At 35.6% G+C, this 21,768-nt stretch overlaps 1 protein-coding gene across 2 annotated transcripts in view; it reads left to right on the top strand.

Moving 5' to 3' along the window:
- Nucleotides 1–21,768, top strand: part of LOC139121738 (bcl-2 homologous antagonist/killer-like) — a 59,893-nt gene that overhangs the window by 25,120 nt on the left and 13,005 nt on the right. Inside the window, exons 1-3 of one of the 2 annotated variants that reach the window (XM_070686875.1) lie at nucleotides 14,830–15,020; nucleotides 19,807–19,832; nucleotides 21,370–21,583. In XM_070686875.1, coding sequence (XP_070542976.1) covers nucleotides 21,390–21,583 — 194 coding nt within the window. In that variant the 5' untranslated portion in view covers nucleotides 14,830–15,020; nucleotides 19,807–19,832; nucleotides 21,370–21,389. Of the gene's footprint in view, nucleotides 1–14,829; nucleotides 15,021–19,806; nucleotides 19,833–21,369; nucleotides 21,584–21,768 lie in introns of those variants that run through there. The other variant, XM_070686867.1, reaches the window with a different exon arrangement.

Below are 21,768 nucleotides of genomic sequence, written 5' to 3'. Positions count from 1 at the left end.
TTAAACCATGAGATAACTAGAGACTGTGTATCCATAATGAATACGAGAGAGAGAAGGAGAAAAATTTGTCAGCTGTCATTAGAAATTAGTTGTGCACTTTTTATTTCTATAAAGAGCTACACAGATAAACATAGATGATTATGCTGTAGAATTTATGAACTCAACTAAAGGAACGAAAGACTATCACATTCATACAGGTACTGATACTGGTATACAGGTACAGTATATGCAACTTGCTGTACACTGTTCAAAGTAAGGTGTCTGACTTTAGGTAATGTGTGCACACAAGTCTGAGTAGAAAGTACAAAATATCAATGCCATGAATCATGCTGCTTGGGTAATTATATTCGCCTTCATATGTGTTAATTATCTGCAAAAATGAATAGTGAAAAATCCTGGTAGCTATTGTTTTATACCCTTCAAAGACGTGTTATGTCAACAACAACTTTGCATTCCACTTTTCCATGTACATCCCTTCATGTAGCGACAGCTCAAAATACATGTTTATACAGTCGCAGCAAAGATTGTGTTAATCAAATCTGTATGTTTTCCTGTTCAGGAAGTTGGTCACTTCATTATGATTAAGGTCGCATAAGGGTATAATGGCTTTTCCAAAAATTCAGAAGGGCAGAAAATATCAACATCAAATATACAGGCATAATACCAGTAAATGCATATTTCAATGGTTAGCGTAGTCAATTGGACTGCTGCCCAGTCAGTGTTGTAGTCAGACGGTGTAAACTGGAAGTCACTTGATCTAAGAGACTTACCGTAGTCTACCGCTGAATTTTAAGCGCTTTATATGGATTATTCTTATAAATCACCCGCAGCATTCCAACACTGTGTAATCTAACATGTTTAATCACCCACTGGAACCATCACGCACTAAAACGTTTGAACATACGGTAGTACATTCAGATTTTTGAACAAATCTATCGAAACATTTTTTAAAGTGTAATGGTGACATTTTGTTATACCGGTGGGATGTCCATGAAGTTCTACAGTGCCTGTCAATCTGTTGATATCAGTGTTCTGAAATGAGCATTGTCAGTGTTAATGATTATGTTCAGACATGCCCCTTTCTGCCAATTTTGCATTATTAGCACAGGGCTCGAAAATTCTCGCCGCCCGACGCCCGTGACAAGTGAATTTTGAGTCCGGGCAAGTGAAAACAACATTCTCCCAGCCCGACGGACAAGTGAATTTCAATGAGGCCACTGTACGTACGCGCTGCCACCCTCTCTAGTTCTTTGAGTGTACCGCTTTCGATATGGCCGGCTGATAAAATAGCTCTGTTCTGCTTGGTTACAAAATGGCAAAATATTGACGTCTTTGCACGCTTTTAAGTTTTTTTTCTCATGAAGTCATGTCATGATGCCTCCTCAATAGAAAACTACAGCTAATACAATAAAATGTTGTAAGGTGTTGAAACAATTTACCCTCCTTCCTACAAAGTTGCAATGTATTGCTTTCTACAAAGTTACAAATTCCCTGGTACGTGAAGCAAACATTGTTGCTGTTCAATACTGCAATCAGGGTCCCTCTCAGTCCCTCATGGACGGACCGTGCTACAATACAACATGGACGTATAGCGACTGTGAATACACTGAGGCTTGGCTTTGCCTGTGTGAGTCCCGCGTACCGACGTCCCTTTTAGTCCAAGTTTTACCTACATTGCTTGAATCAAAATTTGGCCTGCAATTACTCAGTTTGATAGTAAAAACCATTATTTTAAAGGAAACTTTCACAAACAGAGTCAGAATACAAGGGAAAAGGAGAAAAACTTGAGGTTTTCTGAAAGGTCAAATCTGGGTCATCTTATGTGATGTCATGATGAAGACCCCTTAAGTACACAATTATGGTGCAAAAGAAACCACCTAGGGAGGTCTAATAGGTACAATCTTATGATGAAAGGTAATTTGCTTTCCAATTTAATGGCATTTAGCTTGACTGCCAGTTTTAAATTAAATTTTATTAACAGTTATGGCAAAGGGAAATTGTCAACAGTAGTTGAAGTAAGCATAATCCATTTCAAATCATCACATTAATATTTCTGCAGATTCCTCCAGTTTAATGATGTAACAGTGAACATCACCAGACATTTCTTGATGATATCAAAATATCAAATGAAAATGTTCCTGGGCTACAGTGTTACACTGCTACAGTGATTTTTAGAATTGCTACCTAATTATTTCTTGTGGCAAAAGTTTACCACTAGAAATGAATAAGTATTTCCATCCATTCAATGTCATAAAAACACAGATAATTAATGTAATAAAAACTAAACAAATATTTCTTTAATGTAAAAATTATCATGAACAACATACAACGCATCTTGATTTGTAAAATTAGGAACTCCTGAATGCGAGAAAGCTGTTGCTACACTTGAGATAATTAACTGTTTAAAAGTTGCTCAAAGTGGCTACAAGAGTTTTGATTTGGCTAATGAGTTGGCTAATCATTTTGGTGACTTAGGGGAACCCTGCAGTTTATGCACATACCACGTGGTAGCAGAAAACTAAATGATACTGAAAGTTTTACATGGGCACAATTTGACACAACACCGGTGGCCTATTATATACTTACCCTTGGTGCACCTACCTGACTTGCCTATTTAACACAAGGTACCAGGTCATGATGACACACAATGACAATGTACCGGTGTTGTTTTATTGAAATACAGTCCCCCAAAATTTAATTTGTCCCCATTAAGACCTACTATGGGTCACTGTGTCCCATGCTAGCAAAAGCTGGCTGAAACACTGTGCATGTATACATTACATAAGATATTATTTTTGATACACAGACTAAGGATACAAATTTATCAGTAAGTTACAGCTACTGTTTCTTTACAATGACATGAATAAAACCATACACATTTACTCCTTAAATCATCTGAAATTCAGGGCAAGTGAATTTTTCTTCCGGACAAGTGAAATTGAAAATTCACTTGCCCTATGGCAAGTGAATTTTTAAAAAAATTTTCGAGCCCTGTTAGCAAAAAAAAGCTGACTTTTGGTATGATACATGTATATTAACATTCATGTCATATCCATTAAATACTGTAATTTACAATTCATGTCGCAGCCGAATTAAGTTTTATCTGATTGTGGTAGAAGGCATAATGAAAATTTTCTTGGACCAATATGTTAACCCTTTGAGCGCCAAAGTCAATTTTTACCACCTTTATAACAAATATAACCCCTGAGTCAATTTTTTTTCAGATTTTGCCAAAATTTTTATTAAAAAATGTAGGCAATGAAATGTGATGTCCATGTGGTCCAAAATTATCAAAAAGAATGCAGAAAGATTTGTAAAAATTAGTTAATTGTTGCACTAAAATTTGGTAGGAAAAATTACAGCACTCAAGAGGCTTAAGTTGAATATTTATCTGTATGGGTTGCGAAACTCTCCGTGAACAGTGTACGTTCATGTAGTGCTATCGGTAGTAGGTGGTACTAGGGATAGTATGTGGTACAGATTATTATCTTATTGATTCATTGAAAACTGCTCCAAGAGGTTCACTTCCTTTCTTATGTACAATGTACGAGCGTGAGTGCTTTAGAACTCTACAACACGTGGAGCAGCCGCAGTCAGAAAAATGTAACAACTTAGCCCGGTTATTGAACCACTCTTTTTTGAGAGTGGGGAATTGGCCAAGCAGTTCTGTCTGTTGCCTTGCTCCTAGGTGACTGGACGCTGTAGGTTGTGAGTTTGAACCCGATTGAAAACTAGCCGCATTTTGTATTTACTGCTCAGTATTTCTCTGTAATATTGTGTAAACATTGTAACATGTATGAAAATGCAATTAGCAGTGTGGAGAACCATGAAGCATGCTGTGAAGGCATGTATGCTCTATGTAACATTTTCAAGCCAGCTTACAGAGGAGATACCAGTAAAGGCATGACCTCATCTGCGGCACATGCATACACCGGAAATTTATATGCTAATGAGCTAATTTATGGTTTCACAAACTTCAAACTTCAGCTGGTAACTTCAGTAATTTTGACATTAAAATCATATGACATATTATTTCTTAGTTCATGGTTTGTTTGTTAAATTGTTACATGGTACAGAAAAACCTGAAAAACTGAGGTTGTTAAGCTTTTTATCTTGATTCATTCTAGTCTGAAGCAGTTAAAATTACTGTAATAGTGTAACTTACTAAATGCTGATAGTGGAAGAGGAAATTTATACATTCAGAAAGTCACTGGACTAAATTTAAAACGAAAATTCCATCAATACTTGTGAAAGAGGAATTTCTATGTCCGTCATATCAAAAAGTAAAGTAGGACAGTTCATTGATCAGTGTGCACAGTAAACAAAAATGGCTCATACTTGTAGATTTTAATTTATTCTGTTTGATTGCAACATGGTTATTTTTATACCCCACTTCAACTCTTGTTAAGTACCATCTGATCCTGTCCAGACTGTAATTCCATTTGAAACGGTCTCAGTCACTGGTAATACTGTTATATTTACATATATTTACAAATTTACGACATGTTTAATAGAATTTTGAGAATTAAATCTCCACTGATTAAAAATAATCTATTCTACAAAAAAAGAAACAATTATGTTTTAGTTATTCAGTAACTTTTGATGCGTCAACAATGTTTCTAATCAGAGTTGTTTCGCAGATCAGCTATTGTACAATAGTTTTTAGTGTGAAACTGAAAATTAACAATACTGGCTTGTAAACAGCGAGCACAGGAGGGTTAGATCATGACTTTTCATCTTAAGGTTTTCTTTAGGTTTCTGTAGCAGTGGCATGATACTGAATCATCTTTTTGGTTCACTAACAATTTTTTTTTGCTACCAATAGAGACTTTTGAAAGATTATCTACTGATACAGGTAGCTTGTTGGCAAAGGCTGCATTTTTGTTAAAGTTGTTAATGTACAGTAAACTCCCTTATGAAACATATTGGAACATTGAATACAGTAATTACAAAGTGTTCACAATATTTAAACAATGGGTGGTGCATTATGTCTCACCTTTGAAATACTGTATGATGTAATGCTGCATGTTTTAGAGATGCTGCAAAAACCGGATGTTAAATTATTCTCTATCCAAGAGCTGAATGTAAAAAGTGTTGGATAATGTTCTTTTCAAATTTGCACTTGTGAATAGAAAGAAAAACAAAACGTTGATATATTTACTGTTTGTACCATGTTTTTTGTTTGTGGCTGTAGGTGATTTCAGTGTTGGGCATGACATGTGCATAAAGATATTGGATGTGTGCATGATATGGATATTTGTGGTTTAGCATTTTCACAATTCAATCTCACTTCTCGAGATTGTGTTTTGGCAATACTACCATTGTGACACACATTCAGACAGATATACTCCTCTTCACACCGTACCAGAATGAACCTGGGGAATAGAAATTTAAACTCACAAACTTTTACAATATCATTGCTGTAAGGCTGCATGTTTGAACCCATGGTCTCATGTAAATACCTGTATACTGGAAATTTTCTTGACTCAGTTTTGTTTAGTGAAAATTCAAAATTTGCTTAACTCCGTAGAGTGAACAGAGGGATAGCTATGGCCGTTTTTAATTTTTACATATCAGTAAATTTTTGAAGAAATTATTTCTCTTGTATAATGGTAGCTGTTCACTTGTGAATTTTGTTCTTTATTTTGAAAGAGAATGGTTTATAGTTTTCGTGGGGAAAGTTTGAGTGACAGTTTAACATTTGCAGTTTCAAAGTAGGTACCACGTTAAGAGGGCAAAAGGATGACAAAAACATTTTGACTGTTTTCAAGTGAAATTGCCGGATGTTGTACCAACTACCAGCACCATTGTTAAAGGCTAAGGGCAGTGATCATACTGTTAAGGTGTTTTGATACAGTCATCAGACGGCATTGCTACTGCATTCATCCATTGTGACCACTCATCTAGTGCGTCAATTTATTTGAATACTCTCTACCCATGACAGTAATAATATTTGTAATATTTGTTCAGGAAGTACACGCCGTACCACCAGTAGATTTGAAACTGATCAGATTAGTGTAGCCAAGGTCACTAGGTTGACAGTATACCGGTGGTAGCTAGTTCATGAAAATCAAATACATCTTATTATGTGCTTTGTTCAATTAAATTTGCCAGGTCCAGCCAGTCAGGGGCAAAACATTTACATATTAAAAATAAAGATAAGATTTAATCCCTTTAGCGCCAAAGTCAATTTTTGTCGCCTTTATAAAATATTCCCCAGCCAAATTTTTTTCAGATTTTTTCCACCCTTAGTATTGATTAAAAACTGTAGCCAATGAAATGTGATGTCCATTGATCCAAAATTGTCAACAAATTACAGAAAAATTTATTAAAATTGGTAAAATGTTGCACTAAAATTTTTGAGGGAAAGATCACAGCACCCAAAAAGTCCATTACTGCAGAGGATTTTCTGAAAAGTGTATTTTATATATTAATCAACATACTTGTAGCTGTAGAACCTTGAACATAACTGTGAAACGCATAATGAGAGTCTGTTCCTCACAAAGTGACAGAATATCTTGAGACTGTTTTGTGTGATTTTCAGAGAAAAGGACTTTTTTCTTGATTTTTGCAATTTCAGTCGTACCAGTAGTTTGAATCAGATGTTTTAAGAGAAATACACATACCAGTATGTTGCACTGCATTTACTTGGACCAGCTATACGTAAGGCCAAAAAAAAAAAGAAATGTTTCTGGTCAGGTCCTTCTTTAAAAAATGGTGAGGCGACGCGCATTTTATTTTTTTTTATTTTTATTTTTTTTCTCTCAAGGGAGGGAGGAGGGTCAGTTTTATAGTTTTATCAATATAGTCACATATACCGGTATACTGTTCATGCAGTCACCACTGATCATGCCCCCCAAAGAATTTTCTCTTTCTCTTCAGCCATTTGGTTTGGTGTCAGCAACGGCCGCCGGCCACAAACAGAAAAAAAAGGGTGACGCGCTGTTGTTCAAGTGACGCGCGCGCTGACCAGAAACATTTCTTTTTCTTTTTTGGCCTAACATGTGCTGTTCCAATTTGTCCATTGAACGCATGATTATAGTCTCTGTGAGTAGATACTTGACATACATATCATACCAGTTAGGTTCAAACCATTTGAAAATTCATAATTCAAAAACAAAAGACAAGTCATCACTAAAACTTGCAGTCAGTTCAATTTCGGGTATCGAAAGAAAATAATTTCATTATTGGCATGCTTTTTCGTACTGTAATCCACAAAGAAGGCTTATTAAAAATACCTACCTGAAATATTTTCTAGCAAAATTATATCGGTGTGTCATAAGCTGTTCTGAACATTTCATAATTAGTAGTTTTCTATAATATTAAACAGTATACAAACATGAAGATCCAGTGAAACATTATTGATATATCAACCATAACATGAGCTGCTCCTTATCATGAGATGATCATTATTCGAGTGTCAGCTTATTACAGTGATTTTGTACTCTGGAGTACTCAATTGAAGTTAGTTTCTTCCACTTGTTTTCAGCGAGTGATAACAATCATGATAAGGGAAATCAGTGAAAGTGACATAAAAACGGATAAATATCAGTAAAATCAAGTCATTTTAAACCATTCTTTGTTATAGTTAAGTATTATATCTGAATGACAACTTTGCTGACGATGCTGATATACTTTCATTTCTATAGGCAAGCTATCTGTTACACTTTTACAATGAAACTTTTACGAATCAATGTAAATTTATCATGCTAAATGAGTGACTCAGTCACAGCTCAAATATGTTTCCTTTTTAAAGTGTTTCCCCTCAGTGCCAACATTAACACAATATGTTGTGAGACTTAAAGCAGGTCATATTAAAGACATTCTGTGTACTTGGTCTGTCAACCGTTAGGTTTGTTAAAATAGATTTGTATTGATGTTGCCGACATGATTTGGAGATGTGCCAGTATGTTTCTACCTGTAGAATTTTACATTTGGCATGCGTGTACCTGATGGAGCTTGGCACGCAATGTAACTGAGTGATATGAATCATAGTTTAAAAATACATCTTACTTCACACAGTCAACAATTTTTTCACCGTACCACTGGCTTGTTGAGTATCTGTTTGTGTTTGAAAAATGCACATTTTCCAGAATTATAGTTCATTAAAATTGAAGTTAATATGTGGACCGTATCTACTTCTAGGCTGCAAACAAGCTCCTGAATACCGTATCAGTTACATCATGGTGCATAATGAAATGTTATAGCTCTATTATCTGTCATTTCCACTTTTTCTTGTATTTTTGCTTTTGTTATAAAGTAAAGTTTCTTTTTTCTACTCCCAAAATCATGATGAATTGCCCAGTTTTCAGCTTGTCAGTATGTAACTGCATTCAATCCAATGTTATTGGTGAGACTGAATCAGTGTCTGGATCAGAATTTATCTGCCCACAATAATATTGCATATCATACACAAATCATTGTGTCCACAAGGCTAATATGTTGAACAGTGTTTAAATATACTCTAGGGAAAAGGAGACTTATATATACTCATGTTATTGAACAAAATAGTTAAGATAATGACTAGGGTTACAACTATTATTCTGCACCTGCATCCGTATCCTATGGAGTTTCATCATAAAGTAAGTTTTGGTATTTAACATCTAACCATCATACGTCACGTAGCGAATAATGGTCAGTCCAAAACCTGTGAATTTACCAGTATACTGTATGATATATGAAATTATGCAAGAACTACAATTTCTAGCAAGTACACTGCACTGTGTGGGTTGAACTTTCATTCTGTGCACTATCAGACGAGCTGAAAATGTTCCCCGTCTGCTTGCAATCACGCGAGGCAGTGCATGACAGGGCATTCTAAAAACGTTGTAATTTCAACTTTCCCGGTAAAATTGGACTAAAAAAGGTAGATAATAATAAGGTTATTCACAATCTAATGGGATTTATGTCCAAGTACATATACAGCGGTGGTATTGTCCTCGACGTCAAGCATCTCAGACAATGACTTTGCTGTACAATGTGCTTGGACATCCCTGTGTGCATGCAAAGTGCCAAGTGAATTGAGCTGTAGTAGTAACTCTACTAGTACCCTTAAAATTGACACGTCAATATTGCTAAATACCGGTATTTGAAAAATGTTTGAACTCAAGGTCAGCCAGGAAGATCAAGAAGTGATTGCAGGGGGAAATTGCTTGTGGCTGCATTTTAATTGCAAAATGACAGGGAAGTAGTCAGTCTTGCGTTCCCACAGTATTTTTTCCCACAATTACCACGACCTCAAAATCACTGTGAAGACAGTGCCGTGTATAATTCCCATCGTCTCGTATGGATTCTCCATCAGAGCAGCTCTGCTTTGAGTGACAGTACATACATTATCACTTTCGCATCAACATGTACGTTCCCATTTTCCCATTTTCCCATGAATATTTCTTGCCAGTGTCTCCACCGCCGGACGGCCCATCTGACGGCATATTTGCAGAATCATCGCCACTTTAGAGCAATTACCCGGATCAAATGCAGTTATCCAGTGAACCATGCAGAGTAATGGTATCTTTCTACCTGTGAACATATGGAATATTAAAATAACATAAAAAACTGGACCCATCATCAAGTGCATGCTAAGTTTAGGTCAACTGCACATGTTTCTGTCAACATCAGGGAAGTGGCTCTCTTCTCTTTGGACGGTAGTTCAGCTTAACCCGCTTTCTCAAATGAGAATAGAGTTGACATATGGAATTTTAAAATAATCTAAAAATCCAGACTTGTCATCGAGTGAATGCTTAGTTTAGGTCAACGGCACGGATGTTCCTGTCAACATCAGGGAGTTGATTCTCTTCCCTTCGGACTATAGTTCAATGAAACCTATTTTCACCCACTTTTTAAAATGAGAATACTGTTTTACAGTTAACATAAGGAATATTAAATAATCTAAAAAACAAAACTCATCGTCAAGTGCAATTGCTAAGTTAGGTCAATGGAACTTGTTTCTGTCATCGTTAGGATGGTACTTCTCTTGTCTTTGGACAATACTAGTTCGACTAAACCTATTTTCCTCCCATGAGAATACAGTTCACTTACTTTCTAGAATGAGAATAGAGGTAACATATGGAATATTAAAATAATCCAAAAAACAAAGTTCATCATCAAGTGCATACTAAGTTTAGGTCAATTGTGCATGTTCCTGTCAACACAAGGGAAGTGACTTTCTTGTCTTTGGACTGTATAGTTCAACCAAAGGTATTTTCTCCTGTGAGAATAAAGTTAGCATATGATATAGCAAAATAATCTACTGTTGTGCGTTTTTGAAACGTAAAGTTCACTTACAAATAACAGTTGGTTAGAGAGACTGAGTTAAGAAGAATAACGAATAAAGACACAAATTTACTCATGTTATTGTACAGTGTCTGATCTGTCAGTGATCACCAATTATTAATGTACTGCAAACTTTTTCTCACATTTTAAAGAGCTATTTTTGTGCTCATTACCAAATCAATCCTTTGAATCAATCACTGAATAAATTGAAATGTATATCCTCAATGTCAATTATGATACACTGTCAATGAGTGTGACTGTTGTTAATGTAGCACTGTAAAAATAGATGTAAAAGGCAAAATAGTCAATGAATGTGACTGAAAGGTAAAGGATCATTTTCCACCATTTTTGGTTTTAATTAATGTCAACTACAGTACTGCTTTTTGTTCTGTTGAGGTACACTGAAATGTTAACTCTGCTTGTATGTGTACTGCATCGTTATTCATTGTTGACATGTTAGTTCTGATTCGGACACAGGGAATAGAGTAATCTTGTTGTTGTTGTTTTTGTTGTTATTGTTGTTGTTGTTGTTGATGGTGATGATGATGATGATGACGATAATAAAAAATATTAAAAAACAATGTGTCATTCCTTGCTGTTGTTTGTCGATGTTGTAGATAATTGTAAAAGAAAACTGTAATCGTGACAAAAAAACGATGTAGGTCGCCCAACGTCACTCCTGTCCTGTTCAACAACAACAATAACAACAACAACAACAACAACAACAACAACAACAAGATTACTCTATTCCCTGTGGTTCGGACTAGAATTCAAATGTAACTATGCATTTTACACATGGAGACAATGCCTCGACAAGCTAAATAGTTTGTGTTTATTATGCTTTGAAGAGTTCCACAGGAACTTACAATTCACATACAAAAGTCATATAAAGTCACAGCTACTGGCCCGTAGTGCAGTAAAATTAAAACAGAAAGGGCAAGTCTTGTATAGGCAACTGTATCAGTTCAATCCGTGTAACATACCAGTATATTACATATTGTCTTTCAAACCACACATAAAAAAACTAACCAACAATGTACCGTATATTTGGGTCCAAAGATCATATAAATCATTGAGTATATTATAATCGCTATTTCATTCACACGTTACCAAGGCAACCATTTATGTTCAGTATTGTAAATCCAAGGAAATTATCAATAATTTATTATTATCTGTACAAAAGTGTTGTGCATGTGGTACAGAGATAAATTTACATTGTTTCATGGAAAAAGGTTAATGTGTTAATATGCATGACCTAATTCATCCCAGATTGTCGGTAATTGGTCCAACCTTGATATATGAAACAATTGATTGGTTGTTAACCTTTGAGTGCTGTAATTTTTTCCCACCAAAATTTAGTGCAACATTTTACCAATTTTTATGAATTTTTCTGTAATTTTTATGATAATTTTGGACCAAATGGACATCACATTTCATTGGCTACTGTTTTTCATCAAAGTTCAGCAAAAATCTAAAAAAAACGTTGACTAGCATATATTTTATAAAGGCATAAAATTGACTTCGGCACTCAGAAGGTTAAATCAGTGGCAAAGATGATGTAAAGTGCAGGTTGGAGAACAGTCCTGCTTCAAGCATCCTTGATTCCAGTGATTGGTCCAACTATACCGTACAATGTAAAACTGGATTCAAAGGGTAGCACTATGAATTCTTTCAACCTGTTCATCCCCCCCATTCCTTGTAAAGTCCACCATCACCATTGATAACAATGGGTTTGGACCAAACCATTGTGGTGAAAGGGTTTAATAGGCAGTCCTCATGCCCCATGTGAGCTTTCCTAGTTACAGCCATCAGTGTTCATGTACCGGTAGTTTTAAAAGCCGACAATGAGGTTGCATTGAATTTGAAAGTGAAAAACTGGTAACATAACTTCTGTAACTTACCTTCTGCATACTAGTACCCTGTGCTTCCATGATAGTGAAAAAATTGTGTCGAAAAAGAATTTTCATCGTCAATGTGTAAAATGTGATTTAATTTGTTCAATGTTAGACTGTACAAAGAAAATTGTTATACCGTTACTTACTTTCTGCAGTCACCATCGGCAACAGATGTTCTGCTTGTTCATTACAAACATAAACAATGATAGTATTTCTCAGAAACTGGCCTTTATACACGTACCCATGTTAAATTGAGTTACATACCCTGAATATTATAAAAGCAAAGTCTGTTTTCAGGCATTTCCTATTTTCATGGTTTTTGAAACAGTCTAGCAATGACGGTAACACATCCAGTTCCATAGATAAATATTTCACACACATACCAATATAGGGGCCTGGTATCCCAATATATTTGGTATATTCTGGGTAGATACATACATACTGGTACAAACTTGCAGGCAGGCTACATATATTTGTTCTTACGGTACGTTCCGTTACATGCACATACGCTGATGTTTCTTTTTTTGCTTGTTTATGTGTTTGTTTACTTTTTTAAATATTGCCTTTTGTAGTTAATTCCCTTTTTCTGTGTGTGGCTGTTGTTTGTCAGGTTGTCCATTCAGCCTTAGGCCATATTACTTATAATATTTCCTATTACTAAAACCATATTCAAAACTTTAAACCCTTTCACCACCATGGTTTAGCCCAAATCCAATTGTGAGTGTGGACCTGTTTACAGGGAATTGGGGTGAACAGGTTACGGATCTTATATCTAATTCATGCATACGTAGTTAGAATACTGTCCCATATTTAATAAAATGCCTAGACACAATTACAAAAATCTGCAATAGTTTGATAATCTTGTCTTTGCTAAATTTAATTTTGTTGAATGGTTGAAATGTTCAAAAAATATGAGAAATTCACGTCAAAACATCGACTAGTAGAAAGTGTAATTAATTTTGATATTTCAAAAATAAACATCAATATGCAGATTGCTGATTGGAATGTGAAATCACATGGAATTGTGGAATAACATTGATATGCAGGTTTGTTGGAAATTAGGCGCCAGGCATATTTTCAAATGAATGCAGACTGGTTGTTGTGATCTGTAACCCTCTGGGACAGAAAAGAAGCAAACAAAAGATATTTATAACCATTTTAGTGCCATAATTTTTCCCTCCAAAATTTTAGAGCAATGTTTTGTAAATTTTTGTGTAAATTTCTTTATTTCTTCTATAGTTTTAGACTGGTTGACATGATTTCTTATTGCTTTAGTTTTTATCAAAATTTATGAACAAATATGGACAAAAATATGGGAAAAAAATTGTTTGTGCTGTATTCTACAAAGGTGACAAAAAATCGTCTTTTGCACTCAAAGGTTTAACCCTTTGAGTGCTGTAATTGTTCCCACCAAAATTTTATTGCAACATTTTTACCAATTTTTATGAATTTCTCTGAAAATTTTTTGATAATTTTGGACCAAATGGACGTCACATTTTGTTGGGTACAGTCTGTTATCAAAATTTTGACAAAAATCTGAAAAAAATTGACTGAATACATTTTCTAAAGGTGTCAAAACTTGACTTTGGCGCTCAAAGGGTTAATGATACTAGATATGAAAGTGGAAGGGTGGCAGTCATATTGTTACCATCATCTAGCACTGCTTTGTTATTTCACTTTTATTCATGGATACGTATTTGGTGATGGACGAAGTTCAGATGATAAAAGAACAGTTATCATAAAATCAGTGGAAGTTATTATTGCAGAATGTAAATTAATCCTCTTTCTCCCAAGTTGTATTTATTTCTGTGGTTTGGCTATGTAGCCTGGTAGAAAGAGGATTAAATATGGAAATAAAATAAGATGGACACCCTTGAATGACAACATCCCAGGTAGTTAAATGTAAACTGTAAAACACTTTGAAAAAGCCGCACGCTTGTTAGTGTTTATTGATTTCCATTGCAACTAGCTGGTTTTTAATTTCGATGAAAAGCTTATACTCAACAAAGAAAATATAGGGAAAAATTTAAATTTTGGACATTTTATTTTAGCAAATTGACAGACATAGCTAAATTAAGTGAAAAGGATATGGGCTAAAACGGCAGGTTTTACAGTAAAGTCTTCCGGTGAAGATAAGTATTAACTAAATAGACACGAATATTAACTATTAAAATGCTGCTGATTTTTTTTATTAGATCATCCCATAAATGTATTTGAAGCATGTGAACAAAAGCAAAATCCATTTTTTGATAGCTGTAGAAGATTGTTTACTGCCCACAGTTAATTTGAATACAAAGAACTATCTGACCTTGACCCATAATATACCCACATGTTCTGGGCGGAGTTGCTCATCTCTGTTTTTTTGTGGGTGTGATTTATCAATGAAATCACTTGCCGTAAACAGGCTTTGTCAGTTGTATAGAATATGTAAATTGTGTGCTCAAGTCAGCCAATGAAACAGCAGTTGGCATGGTAACCCTCCCCGGTTTGGGTGATCTCAGCCCTATTTACATTAAGAAGGGAAAATCCCGTTTGCTCTGACCAATCAAATTGCTTCAGTGAAATGACCAAGTTGTCCTCACTTCCAAATATGGCATGACTTGCCAAATTTGGAAAGTGATTCATATTTTAGGATTTTCAGTAACAACTTCTAACAAAAGGCAGCTTAGAACACAGTGAATGAGAAAGTACCGTAACTGTGAAAGTAAGTAAAAAATATAACAGGCATATATTCATGTGATTATGATGATGACATCTCTCTCAGTCAACTAGTATATAAAGAGAGTAATAACACATTTGAAAACAGAAAAGAGTGCCTCTGGACTATAAAACCAAGACAGGAAACACAGTCAGGTAGGAACAAAGAACACTACTATTGTTTCAACTTTTATTGTTACACTTTACAAACTGATAAACATGGACTTGACAATAACCTTGAAACATTTCATGAGATCTTACCAACTTAATTTAGCATCACTTGAATCATTTTTTTCCCAATCAAAGATACTATCCTCATTTTTGTCCAATGGTAGCTTTCTTTCACTGAAAAAAAACAGAACTTTTGCAGTTTGTTTCTTTAAATATGTTAGGCTGGTCACTCAATGATGAACCCAAAGGTTTAATCCCAGTGATGAAGTCTCTAGACCTGTACATTTTGTGTGGAGTTCACAATGCTAGCAAATTTATTTTTCAAATCATATTGCCTAGGGTAAAATGTTGATGATGTCCTGTACCAAATACATGGGGGTCCCCACCCCAATAATCATTGTCACTTTTGAAGCTTCTGGTCATAGAAATTGACTGGACTGGGGAAATTTTTCATTATTTATTCATCACTGAACTTAAAAGATGATGATCATATCAGTTAGCAGTATTAATGCTATGTCCATCGATGATAAACATTTAGGTTTATCTGTAGATTGTACCTAGTTTATAGATGTTTATGTCAAGTCTAAGGTAAACCAATAAAGCACACTTAATTTTTCCACACTGTGTTAGAAATTTTAAATCGTAATCATTATTTACACTGCAGGTAAACTTTGACCTTCTTACAAATGCCAGTGGACACAATGTAGTACAGTACCAGATACGTATGAGTGCCCTACACACGGGATATATGGATAAATTTGCCAATTGATGACTGTTTGTAAATGAGTCTGGCACACAAGTGCGCCCTCTATGGTAGAAACACAAACCAGCCAAAGTTGACGATGATGATCTCATACTATTTATGAATACTGACTACAGATTAAAGGGGCGAAATGTACCATTTAATCATATGTTCTCTGCTTTTGTTTTGAACTTGAGCTTCTGATTTCTTCCACAGCAGAAAACAGTCGTTCAGCAAATTTAAAATGCAGCTTGGTCAAAAGTAGGTTGTTGGTTTGGAAAAAGTTATGGTCCGATTTTCAACCTTCAACCTTTTCACACAGACTTTCTAGTACACAGACTCACACTCGGTGTTGTCGGGCTAAACCATTGTGGAGAAAGGGTAAACTAAATGTGCTTTGAAGCAATTGTCAAATGATTAAGAATTACAACTCGCATTAATTCTTGCAAGTGTTGGGACAAGTCACTAAGGTGGACATGTATGTTGATATGTTAAAAAAAGCATAATGGCCGTATCGTGTAACTACCAACAAACAAATATATTTCCCTGATGTATATCTAGACCTGACTTTTTATGCACATATCAATGTTTCAACCAGTAGGTTGGGGAGGGTGTAGGGCAAATGAGGAAACTGATTGCAAATGATATCCCAGGACAAGAGAATTTGATCACCAAGATATGCACTGCATCTAGAATTTTGACAAATATCAAGTCCTGAATTATCAGCATGTAGCCTCTATTTTCCCCCCAACCCTTCGGTATGCCACATATTTTTATAACCTGTGGGTGGGGAATTTCATTCACATGGCTTGGTAAAAAGGTCATAGTCACCTGTTAAGCCAACACCTCCCCCGGTGGAAATCATCACATTGCTGGTACCATTGATTGACGTTGTCATGGAGTGCAGGTAAAGCTACATATACAGGTAGTTTAGCCATAGCATTGATATTTCAGGATTAAAGGATCTCTTTTCATGTTAGACAGGTTCAAGGCTAATAAACTTCACAATAGATCTACCGTAATTATAGCACTTTATGTTTTTCAAAGACTATACTGGTCGTTCTTACTTGGTCATATTGCAAAACAATGAAACAGATATACATGTATGCTTTGTTCCTTAACAATAGATATTGAATCATGCACAGGAATTGACGTTATCTGCCAATAATGAACATTGTGAATCTCTTTTATTGACATGATAATTTGTTTTGAGAGAAATTTATTCGTGTCTGACATACAAAAGTGATCAGTTTGTAACACAAAATTTAAAGGTAGAAGGCCATAGCGGTATTTCATTTTGTCAAAAATGTTTTCTCAGTATTCTCAATGCAGTCGTTTTTTTATTTAAAAGTAAAATTTCAATCAGTTGTTAAAATAAGAATTTCTACCACCATCATGTATTTCAAATTTCTACAATACAAACATGTAGCGGCACAGTTAAATTATCAGATAGGTGATAGAAATGTTTGATATAATTATAATTTGCAAATACTTGTTTAAATGACCCCATTCTTCATAACATTCTATAAGATAATTAGTATAGAGGAAAGAAAGTTGAGAAAAAGTAAATTTGTGATGATTGTTGATATGCCAAGACCAAAGTCACTTGCATAACGGTTGCCAGCTACTGTAGCTTTCATCGTGAGACTCAACAGTATTAAGCTCTAGGAAATATAAAAAAGCTGCAAGTATTTTTCAGACTTTTTCCTGAGGGTAGGGCTGAAAAAAATTTCCTAATAAAACTTATAGAAGCCATGGCTTGAATTAAAAACATTACAGTAAAAGAAGTTTGGTTTGCAATGTTTTTTTCTCGGACTATTTATAGTACATGTACTTCAGACTGCCTTTATTGTGTGTGATTTTAACAGCCTGTTCTTCCGTCCTAGGGGACAACTTTCCAGAAATCCTTGATGTGGTGTAATTGTGGAAACCTTTATAGTGATGTCAACTTTTGGACAGCCTTGTGAATAGATGTACAGATACATGTGGACAGACATTTCTCACCTTTCAAAGCATCTGCAATTTCCTCAATTTTCCAGCAGGTGACAGTTTAACAGGTGTGAAAAAAGTTCGAGATACAGGACATTTGGAGGTTGTCAGAACTTCAGGTAGTATGTGCCTCGACATTGAAAGACTCAATATTTTGCTCTCACTTGCATAAGGAGACCTTTAAATTGTTCCGTTTCAAAATCAAGACTAAAAATCAAGGTCACTGTGCAAAATTTAGTTAGAGAGAACCATATTATCCAACATTTACCAACATTTGAAATTCAAAATGGCTGCCGTTCGTGTCTTCACTGAATGGAGAAAAATTAGATTTTCATTCTTCACAAAAATAAGCCAGTGAAATCTTCAAAATTGTGACCTTCAAAATATGCCCCATGAATGGCAGACCAAAACTGCATTGTAAAAGTTTGAGAATCTGAGGGTGGTCCACATGGTGCTTTCTACTTTAAATTAAACTGCCCAGCTGTCTGGAGGAATCTACCAGTAGATCTTGGAAAGTGGGTGTAAATTTAATGAGGAAATTCAGAATTTTGCATGTTACAATATTTAACATTTTGGAGATTGGTTGAGTACATGTACGTGTAATGTTTTTGTTTCCCAGGATGCTATACTGGTACTTTGTGTTGGGTTTGAAAATGTACATCTTTGCTATTTTGTATTTGATATTGGCACAGTACCGTTTGTGTTTTTTCCCCCAGAATGGGAACAACCTTTTGTTGTGTCGGAAAATATATGTCTTTGCAATGGCAGCAAAGCTGCAGTGTTTTTCTGTTGTTGAACACCTTCCCAAAATCTACATGTACCTTCCATAGCTGTGGTCAATGCCGGCATTATCAATGGTTTAGGTTTATGAGCTGTGTTACATTGTCATACAGCAATTTAAATGACAATCTGGATTGCCCAAACATTTAGAGACAACCACAACAAAGATATCTGTGACATCAAAGCAGGACATATTTGTATCTTAATAAATGCCTGAACAGTGCTTATATAGAGAGATGCCAACTGTGTTTATTCAGGCATACCGCTAGTTGCAGTGAAATATTGATTCAGCCATATGGAAATTCTGTCCAGACAATCTTTATCACCATACCCAGCTTATCAGCTGCCCTGCTGTGGCTGTGTTTGTGTTTCACTCCATAAAATATGGTAAAGTTTCACATCGCTTTTAGTCCTCAACCATTTTCCTGACAGACCGTATCACTTCCCCATCTGCCAAGTCAGTAAGCAGCAGTATTGAGCCAAAACCATATGTATTTTCACCCACTTTGCTTGGTATGTTATAGCAGCTTTAGTCAATAAAGCAGTATCTATGTTTTCAGAGGCCTTCAAATGATAAAGTTTTTGTGAAAATGCACCATATGGGACATGTTGTACTTCACTAATTGTAACCAACTTGACATGATGGTGAACTTGGCAGGATAAGGGTTAAAGTTTCTTCATTTATTTTTTGTTGCCAAAAGCAAAAATATACATTTGCAGGAGTCAAAAAATGTACTCAATAAAGTAGGTATTGCCCAAAAATTATTTCTGTAGACATAGTCTGTCGTGCAACTGTCTATATTTCTGCAGCTTGTGATTGGGAACACTACACAATATCTGTGGTATTCCATTTGTGAGTAGCTTGCCAACCTATCAGGTGAGGTGTAAGAAAAAATAAATTCTGTTTCTGTAGCAAGGCCTCAGGAAATAGGGAAGGTCAGTTTGGAACTTTTTCTTTATTTTTTATATTATTTCAGAGTGACTCAACATAAACCAGCAAAATTTGCAAAATCATGTGTGATTTTTGCAAATGAAAGAAAAAGGTTTAGGGTTGGAGGGTTGTATAAGGTTTATGGTTGGAGGGTTGTAAATAGGGTGCTGTACGTCAGGTTACCAGAAACCCGCATTTTTTTTATTTAGCATCATAGCTTCCCAATCAATGTTTCATTTTGCATAATCAGAACACTGTGATTTGTTTTGGAATCAACGCTATCGCTAACTATTTTTAATATCAAAAATATTCTCTTTTCTTTCTATCAGGTATTGGAGAGGACAAAGTTTAAAAGGTGAGTCAGAATTTTAGAACTACTTTCAGTATTTGAACAGAGTGGAATATTTTTCATACTTCTAGGTTCTATTTTTCCCCAAATCAACAAATCCTGAAACAGGAGACTACCGTATATCAATAAAATTTATGAAAAGTCATGTTTCATTTTTAGTCCCCACGGACACCGTCCGGGGGACTTATAGGTTTGGTCATGTCCGTGCGTGCGTGCGTGCGTGCGTGCGTGCGTCCGTCCGTCCGTCCGTTCGTTCACGCAGATATCTCAGAGATGCCTGAAGCGATTTCATTCAAACTTGGTACAAGGATTACTTCATATGTCATACAGATGCACGTCGATTTGTTTTGTGATACGATCCAATATGGCTGCCAGGCGGCCATTTTATTACGATTTTTTCATGTACAGAGCCAAACTCAGGCATTCAACGATTTTATTCAAGTTGGTACAAGGACATTGACCAGTGTCATAGATATGCACGTCGATTCTTTTTGTGATACGATCCAATATGGCCGCCGTGCGGCCATTTTGTTACGATTGTTTCATGTACAGAGCCATAACTCAGGCATATCTCAACCAATTTCATTCAAAATTGGTACAAGGACATTACCTATGTCATACATATGCACATTGATTTGTTTTGTGATACGATCCAATATGGCCGCCAGCAGGCGGCCATTTTATACGATTTTTTCATGTACAGAGTCATAACTCAGGCATGTTTCTACAGATTTTATTCAAAGTTGGTACAAGGACATTGACCAATGTCATAGCTATACACATCAATTTGTTTTGTGATACGATCCAATATGGCCGCCATGCGGCCATTTTGTTACGATTTTTTCATGTACAGAGCCATAACTCAGGCATATCTCAACCAATTTTATTCAAACTTGGTACAAGGACATTGACCTATGTCATACATATGCACATTGATTTGTTTTGTGATTTGATCCAATATGGCCACCATGTGGCCATTTTATTACGATTTTTTCATCTCCTGAACTACAACTCAGACATGTATCAAGCGAATTTATTCAAAAGTATTTTTATCACAGACCTAATGAAGAGGACTCTATCCTCTCTGAGAACCTGTAATCAAAGCACCCATTAACAAGTGGGGACTGTGTCATCAACGATGACTTGTTCCCAGTAGTATAAGGGCTAGTAATGCTAACTTTTGGTCATAATTTCAGTCTGTATGGCAGTTTCAAGTTCTTATCCTACTTGGAAGAAAATGTTGAAACGCCCTCTATTTGGCTTGTCAAAATAGCATACATGCATATACCGGTATGCATAGAATGAACTGTTATTGTGGACAAGAATTCACTTGTCAACAATAACAATGCAGTTTGTGAATAGCACAAAAAACTGTTGTTGTCATTAAAACAAAAAAAATTATATATTAAGAATTCAAGTACAGGATTGTTTCTGTGTACAATCTGAAAATTTCACTGTCCTTGACCGGTAATATTTGAATTCTCACATTCAGTTGGACACGCAGAAATCCATATTGACGTCGCTGTTCTTTTTGAACATGCAGGTAAATTATCCTAGTACATAATGGCCAGTAACCGGCCGTCAATCACCACGACAACGGAGAGTGAATTACCTCCTGATACAGAGGAGAATGTCCAGGAACAAGCAGAGGGCATTGTACGGAATTTTATGTTCCAGAGATTCCAGCAGGAATTCCAGCAAGACAATGAGACGCCTTCAGTTCCAGAGTTGCAGGGCTTCACAACCAATCCTTTAAGGTAAGGTTTTTTAAAGTCCCTGAATTTATCTCTTTTACCATGGTGTACGATCTACAGGAATAGTGCTGATCACAAATGACATCATTTTTTCTCTCATTAATATGCATGAATAAATATTTGTCCTCATTATTTGTAGCAACGCCGAAAATAAAACATGCTAGTGTTACAATGGCCACTGGAAGATC

Source organism: Ptychodera flava, chromosome 2 (genome assembly GCF_041260155.1).
Source record: "Ptychodera flava strain L36383 chromosome 2, AS_Pfla_20210202, whole genome shotgun sequence".
Taxonomy (NCBI): Eukaryota; Metazoa; Hemichordata; class Enteropneusta; family Ptychoderidae; genus Ptychodera; species Ptychodera flava.
The sequence above is the reverse complement of the archived record's forward strand: the minus strand, read 5'-3'. Positions and strand labels throughout refer to the sequence as shown.